At 56.2% G+C, this 26,928-nt stretch overlaps 2 protein-coding genes across 4 annotated transcripts; one reads left to right on the top strand and one right to left on the bottom strand.

The window, feature by feature from the left end:
- Window positions 1-619: 619 nt before the first annotated feature.
- On the top strand, window positions 620-10,223 carry LOC103533775 (tumor necrosis factor receptor superfamily member 10A). Of its 2 annotated transcripts, XM_030464005.1 has the most exons (11): window positions 620-1,548; window positions 1,713-1,901; window positions 5,903-6,032; window positions 6,461-6,589; window positions 7,086-7,200; window positions 7,296-7,387; window positions 7,496-7,579; window positions 7,702-7,742; window positions 8,154-8,294; window positions 8,690-8,762; window positions 8,891-10,223. In XM_030464005.1, exons 2-11 carry the CDS (start codon window positions 1,830-1,832, stop codon window positions 9,181-9,183), a joined length of 1,170 nt encoding a protein of 389 aa, XP_030319865.1. In that variant the 5' UTR covers window positions 620-1,548; window positions 1,713-1,829; the 3' UTR covers window positions 9,184-10,223. The 2 variants fall into 2 exon arrangements, with proteins under 2 accessions (XP_030319865.1, XP_008497901.1); XM_008499679.2 differs by lacking the exon at window positions 620-1,548 and having other exon boundaries at window positions 1,643-1,901.
- Window positions 10,224-10,396: 173 nt separating this feature from the next.
- RHOBTB2 (Rho related BTB domain containing 2) lies at window positions 10,397-25,387 on the bottom strand. Of its 2 annotated transcripts, none has more exons than XM_030464004.1 (10): window positions 22,626-22,862; window positions 17,827-18,028; window positions 17,572-17,675; window positions 17,287-17,472; window positions 15,397-16,445; window positions 14,154-14,272; window positions 13,912-14,062; window positions 13,710-13,798; window positions 13,005-13,110; window positions 10,397-12,905 (listed from the first exon to the last, which is right to left on the bottom strand). In XM_030464004.1, exons 2-10 carry the CDS (start codon window positions 18,016-18,018, stop codon window positions 12,667-12,669), a joined length of 2,235 nt encoding a protein of 744 aa, XP_030319864.1. In that variant the 5' UTR covers window positions 18,019-18,028; window positions 22,626-22,862; the 3' UTR covers window positions 10,397-12,666. The 2 variants fall into 2 exon arrangements, with proteins under 2 accessions (XP_030319864.1, XP_008497705.2); XM_008499483.2 differs by lacking the exon at window positions 22,626-22,862 and adding an exon at window positions 25,329-25,387 and having other exon boundaries at window positions 11,183-12,905.
- Between the last annotated feature and the right edge of the window lie 1,541 nt (window positions 25,388-26,928).

Raw genomic sequence — 26,928 nt, 5'->3', positions numbered from 1 at the left:
TGCTCTCCCATGACCATGGTCCTGCAGGGAAGATCCTCCCCAAATACCCAGATTTTGAGCTGTTTTCAGTGCAGCTCTGCTCATCCCCTCACTGCCTTCCTCCAGCTGCTGGGGCTGAACGAGCTGCTTGAAAATCCCCCAATTTCCAATGCTCTGAGCCTTTTTTTTTTGCTCATTTTAGGCAAGCATCATTTTTCTTCCTCCACCTCCTGAGACAGAGTAAACTGCTTGAAAATCCCCCAATTTTCAGTGCTCTGAGCCCTTTTTTTTTGGTTCATTTTAGGTGAGCACCTTGCATCCCCCCACCTGAGCTCTGCCACCCCATTTTTCAGGCTCTCCCCTGCCTGCAAGTTGTTCATCCCCAACCTCCTGTGACTCAGGTGGCTTCTGGAGGAAGGAAGGGAGCCTGGGGCTGTTGGATCCCCTTGTTAGCCCACACTCAGGCTCCTTAGGGGTAGGCAAAGCTCAGCCTGTCTTCTGCCTTCATATTTATTTATTTTTATTTATTTTCTGGACAGAGTAATTTTTCTTCCCCACTCTCCAAACCACCTGAGTGGGGAAGAGCTGAAAAGTTCAAAGGTTTCACTTTGTAATGGTGTTTTTTTTTTTCCTCTTGCAGCAGGAGTTCTCCCTTCACCAGAACAACAAACCCAAGGTGGAATTTCCCCACTTGCCAGCTCAGGGGTGACTGTTTGGCAAGAAAAGTGAGGGGTTTGGTGGAGCCTTTACACCTTCTGCTGCCTTGGCCCGGGTTTCTCCTTGCTGTGTGTTGGTGGGACTCCTTTTTCTTTTTTTTTTTTCCCCTGGAAAACTAAAAAATGGAAAATGGGGATCCCTTGCTTGAGGTGGCTGCTGCAGGATGGGGGAAAAAGGCTGGAGAAGCAAGAACACCCTGAGAGAAGAAGAACACCCTGGGAGAAGAACAACACCCTGAAGAAGAACAACACCCTGAAGAAGAACAACACCCTGAGAGGAGCAAGAACCCCCTGAGAGAAGCAAGAACACCTTGAGAGAAGAAGAACACCCTGAGAGAAGAAAGAACTCCTCGAGAGGAGCAAGAACACCCTGAGAGAAGAACAACACCCTGAGAGAACAACACCCTGGGAGAAGAACAACACCCTGGGAGAAGAACAACACGCTGGGAGAAGAAGGAACTCCTCGAGAGGAGCATGAGCACCCTGAGAGAGGCAAAAACACCCTGAGAGGGGCAAAAACACCCTGAAAGAGGACCAAGAACACCTTGAGAGAAGAATAACACCCTGAGAGAGGAGCAAGAACACCCTGAGAGAGGCAAGAACACCCTGAGAAAGGCAAGAACACCCTGAGAGGGGTAAGAACACCCTGAGAGGGGCAAGAACCCCCTGAGAGAGGCAAGAACACCCTGAGAGGGGCAAGGACACTGAGACAAGAGCAAGAACACCTTGACAGAAATATCCCTGGCAGCTTCTGGTTTGAGAACTTTGTAACAGGTTTTGGCAGAGAAGGAAGAAAAAAAAAAAAAAAAAGCGAAAACCCCAAAGGCACCAAAACCCCAAAGCTCTGTGAGAGGTGAGCTCAGGCTCCTGGTCCCATCGGGTGTTCCAGGGAACCCTCATGTGGTTCGTCGGGAGCACGGGGAGGTTCGGTTCCCCCCGGACCTCCTCTTCCTCCTCTTTCTCCTCCCCCCGGGTATAAAGCTTTAGACTCGCTCACACCCTCCATTCACTCCGAAGTCCCCGCGTTGGGTGCCACCTCTTCCTTGGTGACATAGCTGTCCCCATTGCCATCCTCACCCTCGGACCGGCTCCGCTCCTGCGCTCCCCCCTCTTCTCCCTTCCCCTCCGCGCAAGATGCGCGGGGGGCTGCGCTCCGCGCTCCGAGCCTCCTGTTTCTTTCCGCTGATATTTCTGCTGCTCTCTCCGGTAAGTTGGGGGGGTCGAGGACCGACGGTGGGGACCCCGGGGAAGGGGTCTGGGGGGTGCGGGGACCCCCGTGGGTGCTGCGCGGTGCCGGTGGTGACAAGCCCGGGCTTGTAGTGCTGTGGAGGGATAGGGAAAAGGGGATGGGAAAAGGTCCTGCGGGATCGGGGGAAGGTGGGGAAGGGGCAGCAGTGGGGTTGGGGGTGTCCTAAGCTTGGGGGGGGAGCAAGGGGTTCACCTAGGAGGCAGCAGGGGATTGGGGGGTGGGGGTTCCCCAGCTTTAGCAGCGGTTTGGGGTGGAGGGGATTGGGGGCTGGAGTGGGGTTTGTGTGGGGCACAGGGGGAGTAGAAGTTATGGGGGGATGAGTGGAATTGGGGGGTGTGGGGAGAGGAAGGGTGAGGGGGGGTTCATCCGGCCCAGGAGGTGGGGGGGGGGGGGGCTGAGGTTATAGGGGGGTTCACATGGGAAAGGGGGTGAGGGGGGATGAGGTTATAGGGGGGTTCACCTGGGCAGGACCCTTGTGGGGGAGCAGGGTTGTGGGGGGCTGACCGGGGCAGGTTTGCGGGGTTAGGGGGTGTGGGGGGGTGTGGGGCAGGGTGGAAGTGGCAGCATGGAAGTAAGAGGGGAAGGGGGATCTCAGCCCTCCTAGGGCCATGGGGCAGCCAGCACGGGTGAAAGCTATGGGGCTTGTAGGAGATGTGGGGCTGGGGATCTGTCTTGTGGCTCTGAGGATCTGTCCTACGGCTCTGGGATGGCTCTGGGATCTTCCCTATGGCTCTGGGGATCTGTCCCATGGCTCTGGGATCTGCCCCATGGCTCTGGGATGGCTCTGGGGATCTGTCCTATGGCTCTGGGATCTGTCCCATGGCTCTGGGATGGCTCTGGGATCTGTTCCTATGGCTCTAGGGATCTGCCCCATGGCGCTGGCTGTGCCGAAGGGGATTCCCGGTCCCTCCCCCTTCCGAGCTCGCCATCCAGTGTCAGGATTTTGCCACATGCCCAGGACTGCTCCGGGTGCCTGAAGGCATCAACGGGTAGGGGCAGTTCCAGGCTGCCTGCTGCAGGAATGTTTGTTGCCTTTCCAACTTTCCCAAATGATATCCAACCCCTCAGCACCGCTGGGTTTTGGGACAGAAAGTCCCACCTGCACGTTTCCTGTTTCTTCCCCGTGGATTATACCTTGTATAGAGCTTGTAAATACCTGAAATCCCACCTCAAGTCAGTAGGATCCCACCCTGGGTTTTATCCCAGGGGTCCCACCTTGAGTTTTATCCCTGGCTTTCCACCCTGAGGTTTATCCTAGGGATCCCAGTTTTATTCTGGGGATCCCACCTTGAGTTTTATCCTGGTCATTCCACCCTGAGGTTTATCCTAGGGATCCCATCCTGAGTTTTATTCTGGGGATTCCACCTTGAGTTTTATCCTGGTCATTCCACCCTGAGTTTTATCCTGGTCATTCCACCCTGAGGTTTCTCCTAGGGATCCCACCTTGAGTTTTATCCTGGTCATTCCACCCTGAGTTTTATCCTAGGGATCTCAGTTTTATTCTGGGGATCTCACCCTGAGTTTTATCCCAGGATCCCACCCTGAGTTTCATCCAGGTCTCTAATCCCTGCTGTGCTACACGTGGTGTGGAATTGCTGTGTTTAGAACCAGCACTGACCCCACCAGGTTTAACAGTGAGTCAGTTTCTCATTCATTTCCTTCCCTATCTTGTTTACGAGCATTTACTTAGATAAACCCAGCCTCACCAGCCTCTTTTTTTTTTAATTTTTTCCCCCTCTTTTTATTGTAATTAATAAAAACAGGGGAGGGGGATGGTCCACGTGGTAATCACACGATATGGCTGCAGTTCCTTCCTCACCATTGCTATTGCATCATGTCTGGACCTGGGCCACTGGTCCTGAGGAGGAAAGCTGCTGGGACTCTGTGTCTGCAGGAGCTCAAATTCCAGCCACAGAAAGTTTTGGTGTGGGGAAAACCCCCACATTTATCAGAACTGTCTCCTTGGAGCAGAGGCCCAGGGGGGCGTCTGCTTGGGGTAGGTTTTCAGCCTTGGTTCTTCATGCTGAGAGCCTCTCTTGCTGCTTCCAAGGGTTGTTTCAAGGTCAGTGAGGGGTCTGCATCCTTCTCAGGGTCTCTGAGGGTCTTTTTGAACTCTTTGGAGGAAAAGCTCAAAGCTTGGTGCTTCCCAGAGCTTTGCTTTCCAGACCTCATCATCCAGAACCTTTTAGCTGCTGAGCTTCTTGGGGCTTCTTGGGGTTTCCTGTGCCTGGTGATTCCTCTGCCTCGAGGCAAAGCTGCTTTCTTGGGATGTTTACTGTGGGTGAAAACTACTCTGGAATCCCACTGCTTCTCACCCACAGCTCCCAGCTTGCTTTCTTCTGGTGTTTTGGAGGACTGATGGGTTGGTCAGGGCTGGCAGGGCTCTGCTGCCAAGGGCTCTGTGGTGGGATGATGAACTCGAGCTGCACTTGCTGAGAGGGGCTGATAAACTTTATCTGGCACTTGTGCTGCTGTTTCATGAAAACCAAGGAACTCCTGCACCTTTTCCAGGCAGCAGATAATGGGATGTTGGTGCTGTCATCACCTTCACAGCCCTGAAATGTTTAAATGGGGGGGAAAAAAAATATCCTTTGGGTTTTGTTTTTTTTCTTCCCCCATGGGGACAGCTTCCCCAATCTCCATCCTTTAAGACTTTAAAAACCTGAATGGGAGAAGCCCTGTGGCAGCAAGACTTTTCTCCTGACCTGGATAGAAAAGCATTTTTCTGGAGAGAAAAGCACTTTTATCAACTTGGAAACTCCTGGTTGGAGTGGGAGCTGCAGCCCCAGGAGCTGTTGGAGGGATGGGGGTTTGATTCCTTCACATCAGAGTCTGGAGATGGGTTCCTCGAGGGATCTGTGCCTCTCCCAAGGGGTCTGTGTGTCTGTCCAGGCAAAGCTGGGATGTGTGTCAGGGTGTCAGCTCTCTTGGTGGCCTGTTTGCTCTCCGTGGGGGGTTGTTGTGGATCTGTGTCACCATCGTGGCCGTCAGTCAGACCTTGTGCTTCCAGCCCTGGCACTCAAACCCTTCCTTGGACAAAGCGTGGGAAGTGTCCGGGGAGGAAAAGGGGGGAGGATCAGCTCCGAGGACAAGCTCGTGTCTCTATTGTTTCAGCCTTGCAAGGCACTTGCTGACTCACAGGAGAAATATTTGCTTTCTGAGGCAGGTTTCTTGGGCCAGGGCTGGGAGGAAAAGGAGAAAGTGGCTCTGCCAAGATTGTCACCGTCACCTCCACTGGGTACACGCCACAGCCGGGCACCACCCACCCCTGCCTGCAACCCAGGGCAGAGTTTATATCCACTTGATATCCATGGAGCAGCCCTACCCTGTGCTGGGCAGGGCCTTTGGGACAAACCTTGCTGGGATGAGTGGCCATTCCTGTCCCAGCAAGAGCTGAGCCACCAGGAAGGTGCACGGGGAGCTGGTGGAAACCTCGGCTTCCCCATCCCCAGCCAGACAAGGGGATAAAAAGGAAACTCTGGAGGCTGTGCTGTCCCCTTGGAGCCTGGAGCAGCCTGGGTGTTTCTTGTGAGCACAGGAACTACCTACCAACCTTGGCATGGGGTTGGTTTCCTCCCCACAAACGCCCTCCCTGTTCCTCTTGGCTCCCTTTTCATTTTCTCTCGGGGCTGCGGGTTCAGAAATTGGGGAAGGAAAGGGGGAGCTGGTGTTAGCCCAAGGAAGTATTGGGGGAGCCTTTGCCTTGCTGATAACCTAACACATGGGAATCCCTCTGCAAACCTCCTCCTTACACTTTGCCAAGGAAATAACCACCCTGGGACAGGGAAAGTACCATTCACTTGCATCAAGGGGAGGTTTGGCCAGCAGGAGCCATCCCGGAGCTCCTTTCCCAGTTCATCAGAGCAGCTCTTGCCATTCTCTTTCTTCCCTTGCTCTGCTGACTTGGTTTTTAACCCAGATTTTTCTGTATGGTTTTGTTTGTTTGTTTGTTTTTTAGAGGGAGATTGTATTGGGAACTGCTGCAGCAGCATGGAATAGGAGGGACAGGTTGGATCCCTTGGACCTAAGCAGGGATGAGTATTACCGAGTCCAAGACAGTGAACTCTACTGCAGAAAGTGCCCTGCAGGTAAGGTGGTCTCAAACATCACCCCCCAGCAGCCATGCTCTGCTTCTGCCTGCAGAGCTGGAGCATCCTTGTTCCTTGAGAGGAGGCAATGGAAAGCTCCTTCAGCTTCCCACTGCTCTGCTGTCATGAGATTCAGAGATGAGTTTCAGTTGGAAGGGACCTTAAAGATCATCTGATTCCAACCCCCCTGCATGGGCAGGGACACCTCCCACTAGACCACGTTGCTCCAATCTAAGGGGTCATTATGGGAATGTTTTCCTTGTGTTGATTCCCATATCACAGAATCCTAAAGAGATTGGGGTTGGAAGGGATCTTAAAGACCCATCTGGTTCCTCCCCTGCATTGACAGAATCAACTCCCTCTCTTCAAAGATGTCTCTGGCCTGGATGTTCACCCTTTTCTTTCTCTTTCACCCCTTTTTTTTGCAGGCACCTATGTTACAGAGCACTGTCATGAGCAGAGGGGCTCCAGCAAGTGTTCACCATGCACATCAGATGGATACATTGCATACCCAAATGGCTTCACCAAGTGCCTGGGCTGCCAGACCTGTAGGGAAGGTATGAGGGGACAGTGCTGGCTGGGTTCAGCTGACAGGAAACCTCTGACTGTCACCTGGAGCATCCCCAAAAAGTGGCTCAGGCTGCAGGGGGTCTGGAGCTGGGGTGGTGGCTGCTTTTTGAGCTCCGTCTCCGTTCAGTGCAGCATCTCTTGTGCAAAACTTGGACACCAGACCTCCAGGCAGCAAGGACCTGGAGGACCAGGCTGGCAGCAGTCTTGTAGGGTGCTTGGTGGAGCTGTGATGGGATCATTGCTTTGCCCATGGGCACGGTGAGGTGTGGAGCAGGAAAAGGGAAGGCTGGGACTCAAGAGCAGGGTGACTTCACCTCCCCCGGGGCTCGCGGGTCAGCTCGGGTCGTTTGCTGCCTTGAGGAAGGAAGCAGAGGAGGAGTGTGGAGTGGAAGGGGGAGCAGAGGAGGAGCGTGGGGTGGAAGGGGAGCAGAGGAGGAGTGTGGGGAGGGGCTGGGGTGGAGCAGTTTGTCCTCTGTCCCACAGATCAGGTGGAGCTGAGGCCCTGCCAACCCACCAGCGACACGCAGTGCGCCTGCAGGAACGGCACCTTCTGCTCCCCGGATCATCCCTGTGAGATGTGCCAGAAGTGCCAGCCCCGGTGAGTTGGGTGCCATGGGGAGGGTGCCACCAGGATCTGGGCTGGCAGCCCCCCCCCAAGTGCTCAGCCTGTCCCATCTCTCTTCCCTTTCCTAGGTGTGGTGAGGGGGAAGTGGAGCTGGCTCCCTGCACGCCGCACAGCGACCGCCGCTGTGGTCCTGCCACCCCCAGCAGCTCCAGCTTAGCTGGTAAAGTGGGTGAGGGGCTGCTGGAGGGGGGGAATGGGCTAAGGGGTGGAGGGGTGAGCTGAGGACCCCAGGAGCTGCTTCTCACAGCCTTTGTTTTATCTGCTTTAGGCTACCAGATTGCACTCATAGTGCTGGCACCTGTGGTCCTGCTCACTCTTGTCTGCTGCTGTTTCTGCTGCTGCCAGTCCCCAGGTAAGCATGGGGTGCAGGGGGACCCCCAGAGTGGTCACCCTAACTCTGTGTCAGTGTGGGCTGGGTGGGAAGAGAGATCTGCTTGAGGAAAGAGGGGTCACAGTATCATTTTCATCTTCCAGGAGACAGGAGGGACCTGAGCAGGAAGTGTTGCAGCACAATGGTGAGTTGCTGGGGTGGCAGCATGGGGTAGCAGCTCTGGGGTGCTGAGGTGAGGTCCCCCCCTCTGCTCCCCACTTTGCCTGCAGCTCCTGGGAAGGCTGGAGGAGCAGGGAGATGAGGCACAGCTCTGCAGGGATGTGGGAGAGCTGAGCCAAGCAGAGGATGGCTCTGGTAGTGCTGTGCCCTATGTGGGGTGCTTGCAGCCCCCTCCCCAGTGCCAGCACATCCAAGGGCCCTGGTGGGGACCCTGGGTTAGAGGGAGGGCTGTGCTGGAATGAGGGCTGAGCCAGGGCCCTGAAACCACTGCGGGGTGGATGTCACTGCTATAGGTGACATCCCCAAAGGGCTGGCATAGACCCTGCCCTCCTGGAACCACCCAACTCCTTTGCTTTGTGCTCCTCTCTTACCACAGAACTACCTGATGCAGCAGGTGAGAAGGTACCATCAGAGGGACCTGGGGACAAGGGACAATGATCACAACACACGTGTCTACCAGGATCAGCTGCTCCCTGGGAAATCAGATTCAGGGATTCCCAGTGCTCCAGGACTAGAGGTACATGAGTTTGTCCCTCTGCTCAGCCAAACTCTGCTGCTTTCCTCTCTCTTCATCAAACTGATCAGCTCCAGGGGCTTCCCAGGCTGAACCATGGGTTCTGTGGAGAGGCATTGAGGGCTCTCTTGTCCTTCTTTTGGGTTCAGGAGTGTAAAATCTGCTCATTGCAGTTGGCTGCCAGAGTCCTCTGCTGATTTCATGCTGCTGCTGAGCTCTCCTCTCCTTGGCTGGGACCTCTCCCAGCTCTCTCTTGCTGTCATCTCAAAGCTGGGAAGTGATGGGTGTCCTGGGATGGGGGATGTGGTGGTCTCCTGCCCCAACAGCCCCCAGAGAGAGAGAGATGGGGGGGGGTGTCTCCAACTCCCCCTTTTAATGAGGGACATTTATCTTTCCAGGCTGTAAGATTGTCTCTTACTGCACCACCCAGGAGGAAGCTGGTCTCAGTGACAGAAGGAGACCCCATTACCAGTAAGTCTTGGCTCTCAGGGACTGTCCTGAGGGAGGGGGCAAGCTTGTGGGCTGAGTTCTCTGTGCAGAATCCTTTCTGCCCCAGTTTTCCATGCTCTACCTTGAGCTTTTCCTTCCAACCCTTCCAGTTTTACGCCGTTCTCTGGACATCTTTGCCCAGGATGTGCCCTGCAATGATTGGAAAAGATTTGGTCGAGCCCTTGATCTGAGTGAGAATGACATTGGCCTTGCCTTTATGCACAATGAATCTTCCCTGGAGCCCTTCTTCCAGATGCTCAACACCTGGCTGAGCAGACAAGGGATGAAAGCTTCTGTGGACATCCTGCTGGATACCCTGCACAAGATCAATCTGGGAGGGATTGCAGAGACCATCACCTCCAAGCTGGTCCAGCAGGGAGATTTCCAGTATGAAGACAGTTGAGAAGCAGGAGAGGCTTCTCCCCACTTCAAGATGAAGCCATAAATACCTCAAAGGACATTTAAATTTTATCCTTTTTTAAAAAAAAAGCTGTTTTGTAGCTCTTTTTTGAGGCATTGTACACTTCAGCTGAGCCTGAGGGAGTTGATGCTCTCATGAACTACAAACCTCATGGTCCTTTCCTCAAGGTCCTCAAGGACCTTTCCTTTTCCTACAAGCTTGATGTTGGTGTTTCCTTCTGAAATCCCAAATGGTGCCTTCAATTCACTGCACCCAAGCCAAAAACCTTGAAACTCTTGCAAAATCTCCCTGTGGGACTGTTGCTTGGAAGCACTGGTACTACCCAGACATCTTCAGGATCAGCTCAGAGAAGGGCCTTTGCAGGATCCCTGCTGATTTTTCAACTGGATCATCCTTTTGGTTTGGATCATGCCATGCCTTCTGCTTGTAGAACATCTCTAAGGTGGCCAGCAAGCTTCATACTGTACACTCAGTGGGCAAATCTCAACTGGGTTTTGGGTTTAAAGCTGTTGAACTGATTATTGGGGTTTTTTTTAAGTAGGTGGTGGTTCTGCTTGCTGTGAGGAATCAGTTTGAAAGTGGACTTGGAGGAAGGGAGGGAGAACCCCAGTGATCCCAGAGCTCTAGCCTTGCCTAAGGGAAGGCTGGGAAACATGAGCAGCAAACCAGTGGTGGGCCAGAAACCTTTTTTTCCCTGATTTTGGTTAATTCCTCTTCCCTTGGCCATGGGGTGGCTTTGCTGTCCCTGTCACTCTCCAGCCAGCATGGAAAGATGAATGCACTGAGTGCCCAGCAGGTCTGGGGGTACCCACCAACCATCCTCAACCCCTTTACCCCTGCTCAGGTTCTCACCTCAAGCTCAGGACAACTTGGCTGGGAAAAAAAATTAATTAAAATATCCCAAACCAAACTCCTGCACTACTTGAGTCCAACCCCCCCAGGACCTTTCCCAACACAATGGGAAAGCACCAGCAGCATTGCCAGCCCCTCTCAGCACCCAAGGGTGCTGGTTTGGGCTGGGACAGAGCTTTTTTGTCATCAGAGTAGATGATTTGGGGCTGGTTGGTTGCATTTGTGCTCTTGGTTACACCAGGGATGTTTGAGTAACTGCTGAGCAGTACCAAAACCAAACCCACCAGGGCTACCCTGGGCTCCTCCCTCCTCACACTTAAAAAACACAAGCAGAAACCTTGTATTTATATATTTATTTAGTAATTGTAAACATACAGAGGTATTACCTTAATTCCTAATAAAAAAATAGGTTTGTTTTTTTTTTTTTTTACTATGTGTGGTTGTTTATTTTCAGAGGTGGCTCTGGCCCAGCCAGTTTGTTCTTTCAATTTACATAAAGGAAGAATAAGCTTGGTTTTTTTTTTCTATTTTATTTTTTAAAAAATAACCTTTCCTGATATCTTTGATTTATTTCTTTTTTTTTTTTATTCCTCCCCCAGCTTTCCTCTGCCCATGCTCTGTTCTAGGTTTCAGTGGGCACCAAAGGGGAGCTCAGCACCTGCTCCACGAACATTCCCCACCCATGATGCTCCTGCCCCAGGGAAAAACTCCTCAGCAGCAAACCCCAGCTCTGCTTTTACACCTCCCACCGTGAGTCCCATGATCTTCAGCCACCTGGAAAAAAGGAGGAGGCTGAAATCTCAGTCCCTTGAGCACACAGGGGGGGTGGGGACCCCCCGGGGGCCAAGTGCTGCTGCTTCTGGGCCATGGTGCTCCCTCCTCTGGCTGCACTGAGCCAGGGCTCTGTGTTGCAATAGCTGCTTTGCAAATCCATGCAATGCTTGGTGAGGAAAAAAAAGGCTCTGCTTGCTCCAGGAAAACCCTGGGAGCTGCCTGCCATCCTCCCCCCCTGGGTTTTATCAGTAGCACAGGGAATTTTTCAAGTGCTAAAAAGCAGGAGCTCTCAGTGACCTTTTTTTCCCCCATTTTTGTGCCTCCCAAGCATGCAGACCTGGGGAGGGAGCTCCTGCAGAGCCTGGCACATGCAGGGTTTAGTTTTGGGACACACAGGTTCAGGTCCAGGGAAAGAGGACTTGGAAGCAATGGGAAGTGCCCAGATTTGAAAGAGAAAAAACAAACAAACAAACTAAAAAGAAAAAACAACCCCAACTTGCACATCCTACCTGCTCCCTGGTGCTGCAAAGGGTGAAAACATGAGAGTGAGAAGTGGCTGGAGCTGCAGCTCTGCTCCTGCATCCATGATTTGAGGATGAGGATGTGGAAGAAGTGACTCCAAGATGCTCTCCTGAGGCCAGCTGGGACAAGGAGCAATGCAGAGCAGGAAGGGGACCCTGTTGGGAGCATCCTTGCTCCAGCAGCAGGCTCAAAGGAGCTTTCCCCTTCCTGGCTGGGGAGGGTGAGGAGAGTTTTGGGTCCCTCCCTGCCTGAAAATCCTACAAAACCTCCCCGGGGGGGTGGCTCTGCCCTTCCCTCACTGCTTTCTCCTGCCAGGTATCTGCTGCCTTCGTGCAGCTACGAGGACACAAGTGGGACATGCAAAGTGGCAAAGCCACCTCTTAGTGGCTTTATTTGAGAGCTGGATCCTTCTGTCCCTGTCCTTCCAGGGAGAGCTGGCATGGGGGGGGTGTGGGTGTCACCCCAAACAGGGCAAAAAAGGTGCCCCCTGTCCAGCTGCTTCCTCCCAAACAGACAGGGACCACGCTGGGCTTTTAAAATTCCATTTATTACAATGGAGCCTCCCAAGCCAGGCTCAAATCCCAAGCCCAAGGCCTGGGGTTGGTTTCTGGTGTGGGTTTGGGGTGGTTGGGTTGTCAGGTTTGTTTGGGTTTTTTTTGCTGCAAGTTTTCTTTTTATAAAAAAAATGACAAGTTGGAGGCAGGGAGGAGAGGACTCCTGTCCCCTCCTGCTCCCTGAATTAGGACTTGTCAGCAAAACAGAGGGATGCTGCAGTCCCCTGCACCCTGCCTGCTTGTTGCAAATCAAAAAGGGGGACAGGATCCACCCCTCAGCAGCTCTGGCTGCCTCGGGGGGGGGGAGATGCTGTGGGAAAACCCAACCATAACCCCCCAGCTTCTGCTTACGGCTTGGAGTAGGAAGCGGGATGGGTTTGATGGGTTTGCTTCTTCCTCAGGCTGATGTTCCCCTCCCAAAAAAACCAACAAAAAAAAAAAAGCAACAAACAAAAAACCAAACCCAAAATGAAACCAAAACACAGCCCTCATGCTCCTGTAAACATGAGTTTCTCCTGCTCCTCGGGCTCTGCAGTGCTGGCAGCCGCGGCGTGGGGCGAGCAGGGCTCCAGGAGCAGCTCTGGGGCTGGCACCCAACCCTGAGCCCCTCCACGGGGGCTCCCTGCTGCCACCACCTCATCTTCTGGTGGCATCTGCTCCGTGCCTGGTGCTGGGGCAGGTCATCCCCCCCTTCCTCCTCTTCCTCCTCCTCCTCCTCTCCGTCTCTTCCCAGGGATGCTGGAGCTGGGGCAAGGACGGGCTTTCAAACCACAGCCGAGGAGGAGGAGGAGGAGGAAGAAGAGGAGGCTGTGGCTGCCGACGATGAAGGAGAGGAGGAAGGAGAGGAGGAGGCGTTCCAGAAGAGCCACCTCCTCTTGGGCTGCCTTTTGAGATGGAGATAATCTTCCTTCTCCCGCTCCTTCCTCGCCCGCTGGTAGTGATCCTCCTCCTTCAGGTACCACACCGGCGGCCAGCGGTGCTTCTCGAAGTATTCCTGGTTTTCTGCAGGGAGGAAAAAGGGGGTGAGGGAGGAAAAGGAGGTGAGGGCATTGCTGGCATCCCCCCATCCTCCTTCTCAGCTCACCCTGAGCCCACACTCACCTCCTGACATGGCCTTCATGTCCCGGGGGAACTTGCGGCAGACGTTGTTGTAGTTGGTGCAGATGTGATGGAGGCACCAGTCAGCCAGCTGGTAGGCACAGTGGAACTGGAAAAGAGGGGAGCCCACCTCAGATCCACCACAGGATGGACCAGCAGAGAAGCAGGAGAGAGATTTGCCCTTTTCCTCCATGGATACCCAAGACCTGGTTGTCTTCTTCTCCATCAGGACATCAGCTCCCTCCGGAGCTCCTGGACTCAGCCATGAGGCATCACCCAGCACCTCTCCCCATCCCCATCCCCATCCCTACTGGCATGGGGATCTCTCCCTATCCTTATCTCTACTGGTACAGGGACCTCTCCCCATCCCTACTGGCACAGGGACCTCTCCTTATCCCTACAGTAGGCACAGGGATCTATCCCTATCCCCATCCCTATTGGTATAGGGACCTCTCCCTATCCCTGTCCCTACTGGCACAGGGACCTCTCCCCATCCCTATCCCTACTGGCACAGGGATTTCTCCCTATCCTTATCCCTACTGGCATGGGGATCTCTCCCTATCCCCATCCCTTCTGGCACAGGGACCTCTCCCCATCCCTATCCCTACTGGTACAGGGATCTCTCCCCATCCTTAACCCTACTTGCACAGGGATCTCTCCCCATCCCTATCCCTCCTGGCACAGGGACCTCTCCCCATCCCATCCTACCTGAGCCAGCTCCAGGAACACCAGGACATCCCCATCGATGTCCACCATCATCTGTGCTGCCTCCATCAGGCCCGTGACCGTGTACTGCTCTGGAGGGGGAAGAAGGGAGAGGACAAAAGGGTGAAGAGGGCAGCTGGGAGAGGGTGACAGCTGTCACCGTGCTGCTGCCACCAAATTTGGGGACCCCCATCCCCACTCTCACCAGTGAGAGCCACCAAGTGTGGGAGGCAGAGGCGGTTGGCGAGGATGATGAGCTTCATGTCATCCAGGTCAGGGCTGGAGCTGAACTGCCCCGTGTAGAGGTACTCCAGCACTGCCCTCATGCAGCTCTTGCTGGTGTAAGGAAGTGCCACCTGCAGGACACACGTCACTTGTCACCCCACTGCTGTCCCCAGGCTGTCCCACCCCCTTCCTGAGGACAGATCCGTGGGGTTTGCTCCTCACCTCGTTGGTGGAGCTCTCCACGAAGGGACCTCCAAACATTGCAGCCATCCAGTCACAGCTGGAGATGAGCAGGGGCTTGTGAGCACTGATAGCACCATCATCCAGCACGAAGGTGACATCTGGGGACAAGCAGAGGGATGTTACCAGGACCATCCCCATCCCCTGAGGCTTGGCCACCCCTTGCCACAAAACATCTCGGGGAAAGGGACAGAGCTTTGGAATATCCTGGAATTTCTCCTCAAGATCTCTGGTTTGCTTCCCCAGCATCTTCCAGTGGCTCAAGAGATGCTCAGGGAAGGGTCCTGATGGGAGACCCCAGCTCTCCTAAGGGATTTTCCTCAGGAAAAAGGGGAAAACCCAGGAATCAAATGTCCCTCCCAAGCTTGAGGTTTTGGGAGAGCCAGGAGGGACGCTGGGGATCTCCCACCCCCTTTCCAGCCTGGAGCAGGGCTTCTCCCTGAGGTGCCCTCTCCTTGCCAGGACACATCTGTCCCCTGACAGTGACAACTTCCACCCTCAGGAAACAAATTCAGTCAGAGGGAGGCTGGGACATTCACACCCCCCTCCCCTGGGGATGGCACCCTGGGGCCCGTGGTGCTCAGCAGGAAGCTGGGGCCAGGGAAATCCTACCAAGGGCATTGATGCTCCTTCAGAAATCAGCTGACTCGGGGAAAATCTGGGCCCTGGGGGGAAAGGAAGTCCCCTTTCTGCTTTCCTATAAATAAACAGTGAGCTGAGGAGCAGGAAACCCCAGGGAAGGGCTCTGCACTCACACTTTCTGGAGGAAAAAATAAAAAAGGCTTAAAAAAAACCCAAAACAAAACAAACCAACCCTGAAATGCAGGATACAACCAAACAGGGGAAGGTGAGGCAGTGCCTGCTGACCCATGGCAAAGGCAGGAGAGCTCCCAGCCCCCCATCCATCCATCCCCCATCCATCCATCCATCCATCCATCCACCCACCCATCCATCCATCCACCCATCCATCATCCATCCCTCCACCATCCATCATCTATCCACCATCCCTCCACCATCCTTCCACCATCCTTCCACCATCCATCCCTCCACCATCCACCCATCCCTCCCTCCCTCCCTCCCTCCCTTCCTCCCTCCCTCCCTCCCTCCCTCCCTCCCTCCCTCCATCATCCATACCTCTACCATCCATCATCCATCCACCCACCATCCACCCCAAGGGATGAAAGGTGCTGGGGAGGTTTTCTTCTCCCTCATCCCGGAGTTGTACCTGAGAAAGTCCCCTTGGCCAAGCATTCCTTCACCCGGTTGGTCCTCCGGACGTGGAAGGCTTTGGTGATCTCCTGGTTCATGAAAGCCTCGTTGTTGAGGATGTTTGCCACCATCATCCGGAGGTCAAAGACCTCCAGGAGCTCAGCGATGTGAGCGATGTGCATCAGGTCCCTCTCCTTCTCATCCAACTCCCCCGTGTACAGATACTTCAAGACAGCCCGGAAAGGACCCGCTTGGATGGAAGCATCCATCTTCACCACCACCATCAGCTTGGACTTGTAGGTCAAGGGATCTTCTGCCATCTCCTCCTGGATGCTGGTGAAAGCCCTGCTCCACGAGGAGAGATCCCTTCCCCTCCGCAGCCCCCTCTCCCCCTTTTCGTAGCGTTCTCCCCGCAGGATCCCATCACTGGTGGAAGCTCTAAGGCACGCTTTCCTCTGCCCGGAGCCCGTTTCCTCCGTGCTCTCACAGATATCAAAACTGGCAGCTCGGAGGAGGAAATCCCTCCCGTGGTGCCTCTCCTCCTGCTGCTGCAGCACCCGCTCGGCGCCCGCCGCCCCGAAGCCGTGCCCGGCGGTGACGCTCGCCCCGAAACCCTGCCCGGCGGTTCCCTGCTGCTCCTCCTGGCTCAGATCCATGAGGAAAAGGTCGTAGAACTTGGAGGAGGAGGTGGAGAGGTAGATCTTGTGTGCGTAGATTTTGATCTTCTCTTGCAGCACCAGGATGACGTCCGCGCACAGGGGATCCTCCAAGAGGTGAGCCGGGCGCTCCTCGTTGTTGGAAGGGGGGTCGGGGACCATGATGATGGGAGGAGGGGGTTTAGGGGGAAGGAAAGGGGCTTGGAGCAAAGGTCTCTGAACGTTCCGGAGGTGGGACTTCCAGAACTGGAGGTGACGGCGGGAGATGAGGGCAGCACGGATGGCGTTGTCAAAAACATCCTTGATGCCAAACTGGGCCACCACGCTGGTCTCGTAATAGGGGATCCCCAGCTCCTTGGCCACCTCCCTCCCCTTCTCCGGGGGGAGGATCTCATTAGGTTTGATTGGCCTAAGAGGAGAAAGGAAAGGGTGAAGGGAGCTTAAAAATGCAGGGAGAGGAGAGAGCTGTGCTGGTTTGGGCCGGGATAAAATCATTTTCTGTCTTGTGATTTGCTGCTCAGTCTCCTGTCAGGAGTTTCTTCACAAGTCTCTCAGACAGTGTTGGCTGCTGGGATGATAACTCCATGGTGAGAGTTACTGCTAGAGACTGAGATGTAGAACCAAGGCCACTGCTCAGCTCTGAGGAAAATTTTGCTCCCCAGAAAGAGGAGTAAAAAGTCCCACCTGAAACCTTCCTTTGGGAAGGAACAGACAAGACAGATGCCAAAATTGACCAAACAGAAGATCCCATCCCATCCACCTCATACTCAGGATAAATATGAGGGATCACCAGGCTCAAACCCCTTCCTGCTTCCCCTTCCTCCCCTCTCCTTGCTTCCTTCAGCATCCTGGGAGGATTCCATCCCTTCCTCTGCCTGTGCTCCTGATCCATCCCAGCCTGGATCTGTGTGTTCCTGCCTCCAGCTCCCAACTGCTGCAAACTCCAGGATTCCATCCTAGACTTTCCCAGGGCTGCCCTGCAGCCTCGGGGATGACCTGAGAGTTATTGGGGGAAAAGGGGGAGGAACATGGGATCAATTCTCCTGTATATTTGTACAGATTTAGTCATTCTTTCCTTTTTATCCTTACTGCTCCATTAAAGCCGAGTAGTTCCGTTTCCAACCCATCAGTCTCCCTCCTTTCTTTATCAGGGAGGAGAGGGGGATTAATGAGAACATCTGTCCTATGGTTTTAATTGCCAGGCCAGTGATAAACCTTGACCAAAAGCCTCAGGAGCAGAAAAACCCCACCTGGCCAAGGGGCGCCGTGCCCGGTTGACGGCCTCCAGGTCCGCGTAGCGCAGGTCGAGCTGGCAGCCCACCAGGATGACAGGGGCCCGGGGACAGAAGTGTTTGATCTCGGGGTACCACATGGTCTTCACGTGGTGCAAGGAGTTGGGGTTGGCGATGGAGAAGCACAAAACCACCACGTCAGACCTGCCAGGATGAAAAGAGGCTCAAGGGACAGCTTGGGGACGGATGGAACCGACCTGGTTTTCTCCTCCCTCTCTCCTCCGGGCTCTGCCTCTCCCCTACCTGCCATAGGCGAAGCGTCTGTCCTTGTGGTGGTCACCAAAGGTGTCCCAGAGCCTCAAGGACACACTGACATCATCCACCACGTCCCGGGAACGCTCCAGCACCTGCAGGAACACAACCACCAATCCAACTCCTCAGCCCCTTCATCCCGCCAGCAGCAGAGCCATCCCCACCGCATCCTGCGGGGAAGATCCGACTCCCATCACCTCCGAGCTCCCAGGAGCCACCCCAGAATCCCTGTCCCATTCTCCTCACCTCCTGGCAGACTCGGTACTGGTCGATGGCCCAGACGGTGGGGACGTGGGTGGCCAGGAGCTGGTACTGGGTCAGGGTGGCGTTGCAGGCGCGGGCGCAGATGAGCCGGGTCTTGCCCACGGCGTTGTCCCCCACCACGACACACTTGATGGTTTCTACGTTTGGCCTCTCATAATCCATGTCAGAATCCATTAATTGGGACCTGCAAGGGGTGGGAATGATGCCAAGGGGGTGAGAAAGTATCCTGGAGATAAAGGAGGTTGGATGGGATGTCGAGGAGCAATGGGGAGGGGGGAGTGTGAAGCAAGCAGAGGATGCTGAGAATCCTGCTTGGAGTCCTGGAGGGACAGGGAGGTGGGGAAGGGAAGAAGGGTGAGGAAGGAGGGAAGGAGGGAAGGGAAGGAGGGAAAAGGAAGGAGGGAAAGGGAAGGAGGGAAAGGGAAGGAGGGAAAGGGAAGGAGGGAAAGGGAAGGAGGGAAAGGGAAGGAGGGAAAGGGAAGGAGGGAAAGGGAAGGAGGGAGAAGGAGGGAGGGAGAAGGAGGGAGGGAGAAGGAGGGAGGGAGAAGGAGGGAGGGAGAAGGAGGGAGGGAGAAGGAGGGAGGGAGAAGGAGGGAGGGAGAAGGAGGGAGGGAGAAGGAGGGAGGGAGAAGAAGGGAGGGAGAAGAAGGGAGGGAGAAGAAGGGAGGGAGAAGGAAGGGAAGGAGGGAAGGAAGGGAAGGAGGGAAGGAAGGGAAGGAGGGAAGGAAAGGAAGGAGGGAAGGAAAGGAAGGAGGGAAGGAAGGAAGGAGGAAGGGAAGGCAAGGAAAGAGGGAAGGCATGGAAAGAAAGAAGGCAGGCAGGCAGGGAGGGAAGGCAGCTGCTCCCTGCTCCCTGTCTCACGTTCCCTTCCAGTCCCCTTTAAATTTTCATGTTCTGGTGGCAGCGTGCGTTGCTCTGCCGCGCATCAGACACGTGTCCTGCCTCAGATTCCTCCCTCCCTGTCTCTCTGGGCCTGGCTCATGCTTGTTCATGTGAGAGGAGGCTTTTTTTTTATTATTATTATTATAATTTATTTATTTACTTATTTCCCTTTTCTTTCCTTTTCCCTCCTCCTTCTTTCCCCTTTCTATCTCTCCAGCATTTCCAAGCGAAGCTTCCAGATCCCTCCAACCCCCTCTACAGCTGCCTCTGGAGCACCAGCTCTGTCCCTTGACACTGACCTGGCCTCCTTTTCCCTACCCCCTTCCCAGAAGGGGGATATTTTGCCCCCCCAAAATCCCAGAAGAACTCATTTCATTTCCATCAGGCTCAGCAGGCACCAGGAAGGCTCCCAGCATCACCCACCTCCCAGCACAGCACAAATCCTGCTCCCCCCTCCCCACCCAGGATGGGTGCTGGGGTTGTGGGTGCTGCTGAGCACCCAGCTCCTGCAAGCAGGTATGCTCCTCAGACCCTAAATCCCCCAGAATTAACTTACCCCAGCAATAAGCCAAGGATTTATGAGCTTTCCAGGGAGGGGGGGAAAGAGCAGGGAGGAGATAGAGGAAAAGGGAAAAGGATAAAAAACCAAACCAACCAAACCACAAACCCACCACATCCCAATTGCTCTCAGCTTCCCAAAGCTGCAGATTTCTTTCCCCTTCCTGCTATAATAAACCACCAGCACAAAGGCACGGGGAGCAAAAAAAAAAAAAACAAAAACAACACACACACACACAAAAAAAAATATTCCAGTAACCATGGCAACGAGCCCTGGCACGCCAGCTCCCTAAAAATCCCAAGCCTGGCAAGGACTTCCCAATGTTAGCACCTCCCTTCCCTGAGCTCTGCGAGCACACCTGGCTGCAGCAACCCAGAGGAGAGGGATTGGGCCCCGTGGGCAAGGTGGGTGGGGAAGGAGGGTGGCACAAATCCAGGTGGCTTTGGGCTAAGAACCATCAGCTGGTCCCAAGGGAAAAGTTCTTGGAGTGGTTGGCACCACAGGCCACATCCCCTCCATCCTTTGGGATGCATTCCCTAACCCTTTGGGATGCATCCCCTCACCCTTTGGGATGCATCCCCTCCATCCTTTGGGATGCATGCCCTGTACCCTTTGGGAGGCATCTCCTCACCCTTCAGGGTGCATCTCCCCCATCCTTTGGGATGCATCCCCTCACCCTTCGGGGTGCATCTCCCCCATCCTTTTGGATGCATCCCCTCACACTTTGGGATGCATCCCCTCCATCCTTTGGGATGCATCCCCTCCATCCTTTAGGATGCACGCCCTGCACCCTTTGGGATGCATCCTCTCACCCTTTGGGGTGCATCCCCTCACCCTTTGGGATGCATGCCCTGTACCCTTTGGGCTGCATCCCCTCCACCCTTTGGGATGCATCCCCTCCACCCTTTGGGATGCACCCCCTCCATCCTTTGGGCTGCATCTCCCCCATCCTTTGGGGTGCACCCCCTCACCCTTTGGGGTGCATCCCCTCACCCTTTGGGGTGCATCTCCCCCATCCTTTGGGATGCACCCCCTCCATCCTTTGGGCTGCATCTCCCCCATCCTTTGGGGTGCACCCCCTCACCCTTTGGGATGCATCCCCTCACCCTTTGGGCTGCATCTCCCCCATCCTTTGGGATGCATCCCCTCCTCATCCTTTGGGATGCATCCCCTCACCCTTTGGGATGCATCCTCTCCATCCTTCGGGCTGCATCTCCCCAATCCTTTGGGATGCATCCTCTCACCCTTTGGGATGCATCCCCTCACCCTTTGGGATGCATCCTCTCCATCCTTCGGGCTGCATCTCCCCAATCCTTTGGGATGCATCCCCTCACCCTTTGGGATGCATCCTCTCCATCCTTTGGGATGCATCCCCTCACCCTTTGGGCTGCACCCCCCCCATCCTTTGGGGTGCATCCTCTCCATCCTTTGGGATGAAGGGAGGGCACAGCCAAGGGAGGACATGTCCAGCTGGGAATAACAACCTCCTCAGGACACTAAAAGGACTCAGGGCAGGTTCTCTCCTTCCCTGTTAGCCCCTGGAAAGTTGCTTCCATCTCACACATCTCCCTCCATCCACCTCCATCCCTGGTTCCCTGTGCTCCTGCCAGGATCAAGGCCAGGAGATCTCTGGGGGAGCTGCTGGAGGAGCTTCTCTGCAGTTATTTTTAGGGCCAGGCGTGTTCCCAAGCCAGCCCAGCTCATTCAGAAGGGGAGGGGAAGGCACAAGGAGGTGACAAAACTGCGGCTGCCACTTTGGATGCTTGCCCCAAGCCCAGGAGCTCAGCTCAGAACCAGGGACTTGGGAGAAAGTCCGGGTGGTGGGAGGAAATTAGGGGCTAAATCCTCAGGGGATCAGTGCCTGGAAGGAGGGGGGGGGGACAGCAGAGGGCACAAAATCTGAGTTCTGATGGAAGCAGAAGCCCCTTGGTAAACCCTGGTGGCCCCAAGGGGGTGGCTCGTAGCCCCCCCACCCAGGAGACATCACCCCGGGAAGGGGCTGAGCCTCTTTGAAGGGACAATTTCAGCACACACCCTCCTCCCCACCTTCCCCTGGCTCCCAGGGCTGGCTCCAAACCCCCCCCACACACACAGAAGATGCCAAATGATCAGAGCTCCCCCTCCCCAAAAAACCCTTCCCTGGGGAGCAGGACTGCTCCAGCCAGCAGCCCCCTCTCCTCCCCTCCCCCCAACTCTGTTCTCCCAGCCCTCCGCAGCCCCCCCAAACAACAAGCACCCAATTCCCATCCCACCCCCCCACCTCCCCCAAGGAGAACCCCAAAATTGCTCCTTCCAAGCCGCCCGGCCCGCGGTTGCCAAGGCAACTGCACCATCACCCCGGGAGCCGTCTCCTAGCAACCCCCCAGGCTCCAAATCCTCCATCCCGCACCTCAGCAGGGGAGGAGAACCCCCCAAAACCGGGGAAGGGGTGGGGGGGGACCCCCACACACGGACGGGACGACCTCCCAAACCCAGCAACACCAAACAAGAACATCACAGCCCCCCCCGGCTGCTTTGGGCTGGGGGGGAGGGCAAACTGGGGGTGCGGGACCCCTTCTTTCCCCCACCCCCCCTTCACCCCTCCTGCGGAGGTGGCCGGGGCTGTGCAGGCCGCGGCGGGAGGTGGTGCGGGAACGGGGAGAGGAGGGGGAAGGAGCCGAACCGGGCTGCGGCACCGCCTGGACCGACCACTGGACCGGGACCGGGGGACCGGGAGCTGCAAAGGGGCTGGGGGTGCTGGGAGCACCCAAATCGGGGGTCGGTGGCTTGGGGGGGGGGGGTGAGGGGCATTGCAATGAGGCCGGAGAGCACCGGGAATAGGTGCGGGGTTTGGGAAGGAGGAGATGGAGCCCCGGGATCGGGTGCGGGGAGTTCCAGAGGGAAGCAGCGGGAATGGGTGCGGGGATTGTAACGGGGTTTGGGGGTGCTGGGAACCCCCACATCGGGGGGGGAGGGAGCATTGCAAAGAGCTCGAGGAGCACCAGGAAAGGGTGGGGGGCATTGCAAAGGGGTTGGGGGGTGCTGGGAACCCCCAAATCGGGGGTGCGGGTATTGCAAGGAGGCCGGGAGGCCCTAGGCCGGGTTTGCGGGGGATTGCAAGGAAGGGGGGAAAGGGGGAAGGGAGAGCGATCTGTAAAGGGGTCGGGGATGGGGACATCACATCGGGAGGGTTCGGAGCGCCCAGGCCGGGGGTGGGGGCACTAAAAGGGCGGCGGGTCCAGGCCGGGCCCTCGCTGCCCCCCGCGCAGAGCAGGATGCGCGGAGGCGGAGCGGGATGAGAAGCCGAGGAAGAGGAGGGGGGAGCTAAAGAGGGGAAGGGGGGAGGATTCCCGGTACTTACACCAACACAGACGAAGCGGCGGCTCCCAGGGGCCGGGGCCGGGCTCGCCCCTCCGGACATGGCCACGGCGCAAGTTGCGCGGCACGGTTCGGCGAGGTTCGGCGCCGCGTTGCGCGGCTCAAGGCCTGGGGCTCGGGGGCCCATGCCGGTACCTCGGTCGCCCCGATCTCCGCATCCGCGGCCCGCTGCGCTGCGTTGCGCGGAGCCCTGCGCGCTGCAGTCGGGGCCGCCCCGCCTTTCATTCACAAAAAACAAGCGGCCCCCCCCATCCCGAGGCCCCGCCCCCGCCCCCCTCGCCGCTGCCCATTGGTGGAAAGAGATGGGGGGGGGTACCCCACAGGGGGCTGCGGGTGGGCAAGGGGCTGAGGGATCAGGGTGGGGGACCCCATCCTACCGCGCATGGGACCCCCACCCTGCCCCTAGCACTCACTCGCAGGGGGCTCCATCCTGCCCCCCCCTCCCCATCAATCCTCCCCCACTTTGGGGACCCACATCCCCTTCTCCAGACTCCGTGGGTCACCATCTTGCCCTTGCAGGGGACCCCCACCCAGCACCCCCACCCCGCTGACCCTCCATCATCTGCTGCACCCTCATCTCCCCCCTGCATCCCACCCTCCCTGTTTCCCCCCCCTCCTTCCCATTTTCCTCCTGCCCCCCCGGCAAGGGCTGCATCCTCTCTCTACCTCCTCCTCTCAACACCTTTCCCTCTCCTCTTGATGAGGTGCCCACCCCCCATATCCCCCTCCTTGAGGGGGGGCTGTGCCGGAGGAGCCCCCATCCTGATGCTGCCCTCCCCCAGTACCTGCAAAAAGGGATGGAAGGGGGGGGTGGAAACCCCCCCCATCCCCACCCTCCAAGATCAGCCCCCACACTCTGCTCCTGCCTTCCATCCCCCCCCCCCCCCCATAACAACAACCCAAAAATAAAAAACTCATCAAAAAGAGTCATCTTTGCCACGCGATCACCCGGACGGCATCAACCCCCCCCTCTGTATCAGCATCATGTGTGGCCTCTCCCAAAGCTTCCCCTTGCCTTTCCCCCCCCCCCTTAATCCTCCCCCCGGAGCCACGCTAAGCTCAGCCTCTCCATCCCTTTCCACTGGGATCAAACTGGGATCAAACTGGCGTCACCCGGCGTCAAAACCTCAGCACCCGCCCCACCTCGCAGCTCGGCATCACCCCCAGCAGAGCCCCCCCCACACCGCTTCTCCATCACCCCCAAATCCCCCCCCCCAACCCGAGCCTCACCTAACTCGCAGGACGGGGATCTCTCTCTCCATAGCAGAAGGAGATGGAGCCGCTTATTTTGGGGAGGGGGGGAAGAAGCCTTTGGGTTTTCCAACCCGGGCATAGGCAGCTCCCAGGCTGCCCCCCACACTTGAGCTGCTGCTGAAGCTTTTTGGCTTCAGGGTGAAGCTGTTTTGCAGCTTTTTTTTAATTTTTTTTTTTCTTCCTTCCCCTGCACCGGGGGAGCTGTGAGCAGCCGAGCTTGCAGCTCGATTTTTCAGCTATTTTTTTTCCTTTTTTTTTTTTTTTTTTTCCTCTACTTGGAGTGGGTCACGGGGGAAGGAACACGTAAAGCTTGTTTGCCAGCCGCATGATTTGGCTTATTTGCTCTCTTGTAGCAGGTGCTTAATTGTGGCAGAAAGAGTTCCTGGCAGCTTTCTGGGCAGCCAAATCTCTTTTTCCTCCCTTCCCCCGCCCCCCCTCTCCCTCCCTCTCTTTCCTTCCCTGCTGGGCAAAACAAAAGCCCGATTGTCACTCGCAGGAGAAACCCTCGGCCCCGCCGCCCCTTTCCCAGTGGGAAGTTTTGCCGGGAAGGTGATGGGGGGGAAAAGGTTTAGGGAGCATCCTCCTTGGAGCTCCGGGTGCTCCGTGGGAGGAGAAACACTGATTTGATGCATCCCCGTGGCGTGGCGTGGCGTGGGACACAGACGGCACGGCTGCAAGGCCACGGTTCCTCTCCCTCAGCCTCTGGAATTAAAAGGCTTTTTGCTCGGATTTAAGCCTCTTTGAACTCCTCCCCAGAGGGTTCCCATCTGTCCTGCTCTCTAATCACCCTGGCTCCCAGGAAAAGAGGCTCCTCCAGCCAAACCCGGCAGCCCACGGGTGACAGCGGGGACCTCACAAGGTCCCAAGCACCCATGTCACCCCTTAGCACCCTTCCCCTCTCCAGCAAGGAACGAAGAAGCTCTCTGGATGGTGGAAACACCAGCTTTGTTCTGGCCTTGCCCTCCCTTGTTGAACTTCCCTAGGATTAAATCCCAGGTGGATTTCCATCCCTCCCAGGTGCTCCCCAGGGTTGGGAGGGGGGGGCTGCAACCTCCAGGCTGCACCCCCCTTTTTCCTTTTGCTCCTTGGAGCAGCCAACAACCATTTTGCCACCACCTCAGCCCCCACACTCCCCCTTCCCCATCCAAGTCCCCCCCAAACCAAGTGGTTATTCACCTTGCAGAGGGATGAAGAGCAGCCCCCCCCTTCCCGCAGCCCCTTTCTCCCCCCTCCCCACCTGCAGGAACCTGCTTTTTGCCTTTCCTCTGCCCCTAAACCCTTGCTCTGAGTTTTCCACCTCGGCGGAGGGGGAACGGAGCAAAGAGCAAAGTCCCCGGGAGATGGAGGACGCAGGAAAAAAACAAAACAAAATGCCCTGGAGGGGTGGGGAAGGTGGAGGAAGCAGGGAGACGGAGGGAAGAGGGTTACTTACAGGCTGTGAGCCATGGCACTCATCTTCCCGGCAGGACTGCCTTTCCCTGGGCTTTCCATCTCTTGCTCTTGGCAGATTCTGCAAGGAGAGGGCAGGAGGGCTGTGGGAAAACACCCCCTGGGGGGGACTCCAATCCTAAAAGCCACCCTTTTAGCTCCCCATCCCAGCTCCTCCTTCACTGGCTCACTCCTTTCACCCTAAGGACTGGAAGGCAAAATCCTGCAGGGATTTCCTGGCCAAAAAGTCTCCTTTTTGAGCGGGGAGAGGGTTGTCCCTCTTGGCTGGGCTGCCCTCCCCATGCCACCACCACCACCGGCCCCAAAACATCCCCATGGGCACCCACAGAGCCCTCTCCTTCCCCCCTCATCCCGGTTTGGGCTTCTCCAGAAGTTGCCCAAGGTGCTCCCCACTCCCCATCCCCTTCACGGTACCCCCAGGCTCCTGGGGGGAGTCAGCAGCCCACCAAGAACCTTGGTTTTGGGTAACTTTCCCCTCTTGGAAGCTGTGAAAGGGGCAGGGCAACAGAGCTGTCCCCTCCTTTCCTGTCACCAGGTCACCTGCTGAGGGCTCCTGCCAAGGATGGAGGTTTTGGGAAACCCAGCACAATTCCCTGGATCCCCCCAGAAGGTGGAATTGGAGTGACCCCTTCATTCTGCTGCTCTGAAAACCCCAAATCTTGCAGCTTTTCTTTCTCCTCAGCCCCCAAATCCACCCCAGCCCTAGCAGCAGGGTTTGGGGGAGAGCTCAGCCACCCCTTGGTGGGCAGCCAGGGATGCAAGAGCTTGGAGAAATAGGATTTTTAGGGGTTTCACATCCATTTGGAGCCAGCAGGCAGGAGAAAAACTCCAAAACCCAACCCAACCATGAGGAGGAAGAGTGGGATGTGGCACCAGGCTGGTGAGGAGCCAACCACTACCAGAGAGGAAGGTCCAGGACAAGCCCAAGAAACATTTCCCTGCTTTCCATCCCTAGAACAAGCCCCAAAAAGTATTTCTGTGCTTCCCATCCCCCTGCCAGTGCAGATCTCTCCCATCCCAGGAGATTGGGATGCTCTGGAAATTGAGGCCTGGATCCCTTCCTCCTCCCATCCCTGAAATGCAGGCACCTGATATGGGCCAGGTGATAACTCATCCTGCCACCACTGCAGGATTTCAGGGATTCATCCCTCCCTTTCTAAATATTTCAAGGCAGAAGGAGCCAAGGCCTCCTGCAAGATGTTACACAAGCAAAGCATCCCTGCCCAGAGCTGGGGAACATCTCCAGAGAGAGGCTTTTTGTAGAGAGAAACTGGGGCAGGGCAAAACCCAAGCTTTGGGGCCAGGATTTCTGCACCCTCCTGCTGGGATACGGGGGGTTTAGCACCCTGCTCGGTGCAGAAAAAGCTTGGATAGGAAAAAAACCAGCTCAGCTTTTTCCTACATCTCCCCCCATCCAAATTTGGGGGCTCTGTGCTGGCAATGGGGCTGCAGCTGCAGCTTGAAAGCTTTCCAGGCTCCCCACTGCTTGGTGCAGCTTTCACAGCTTCAGCCACTACCAAGAGCTGCTGATGCCTTGTGAAAAATCAAAAAAACCCCAAAAAAAACCCCCAAAAAACCCTGTG

Source organism: Calypte anna, chromosome 22 (genome assembly GCF_003957555.1).
Source record: "Calypte anna isolate BGI_N300 chromosome 22, bCalAnn1_v1.p, whole genome shotgun sequence".
Classification (NCBI taxonomy): Eukaryota; Metazoa; Chordata; class Aves; order Apodiformes; family Trochilidae; genus Calypte; species Calypte anna.
Note: the sequence above shows the minus strand (reverse complement) of the source record. Positions and strands in the feature narration are given on the sequence as shown.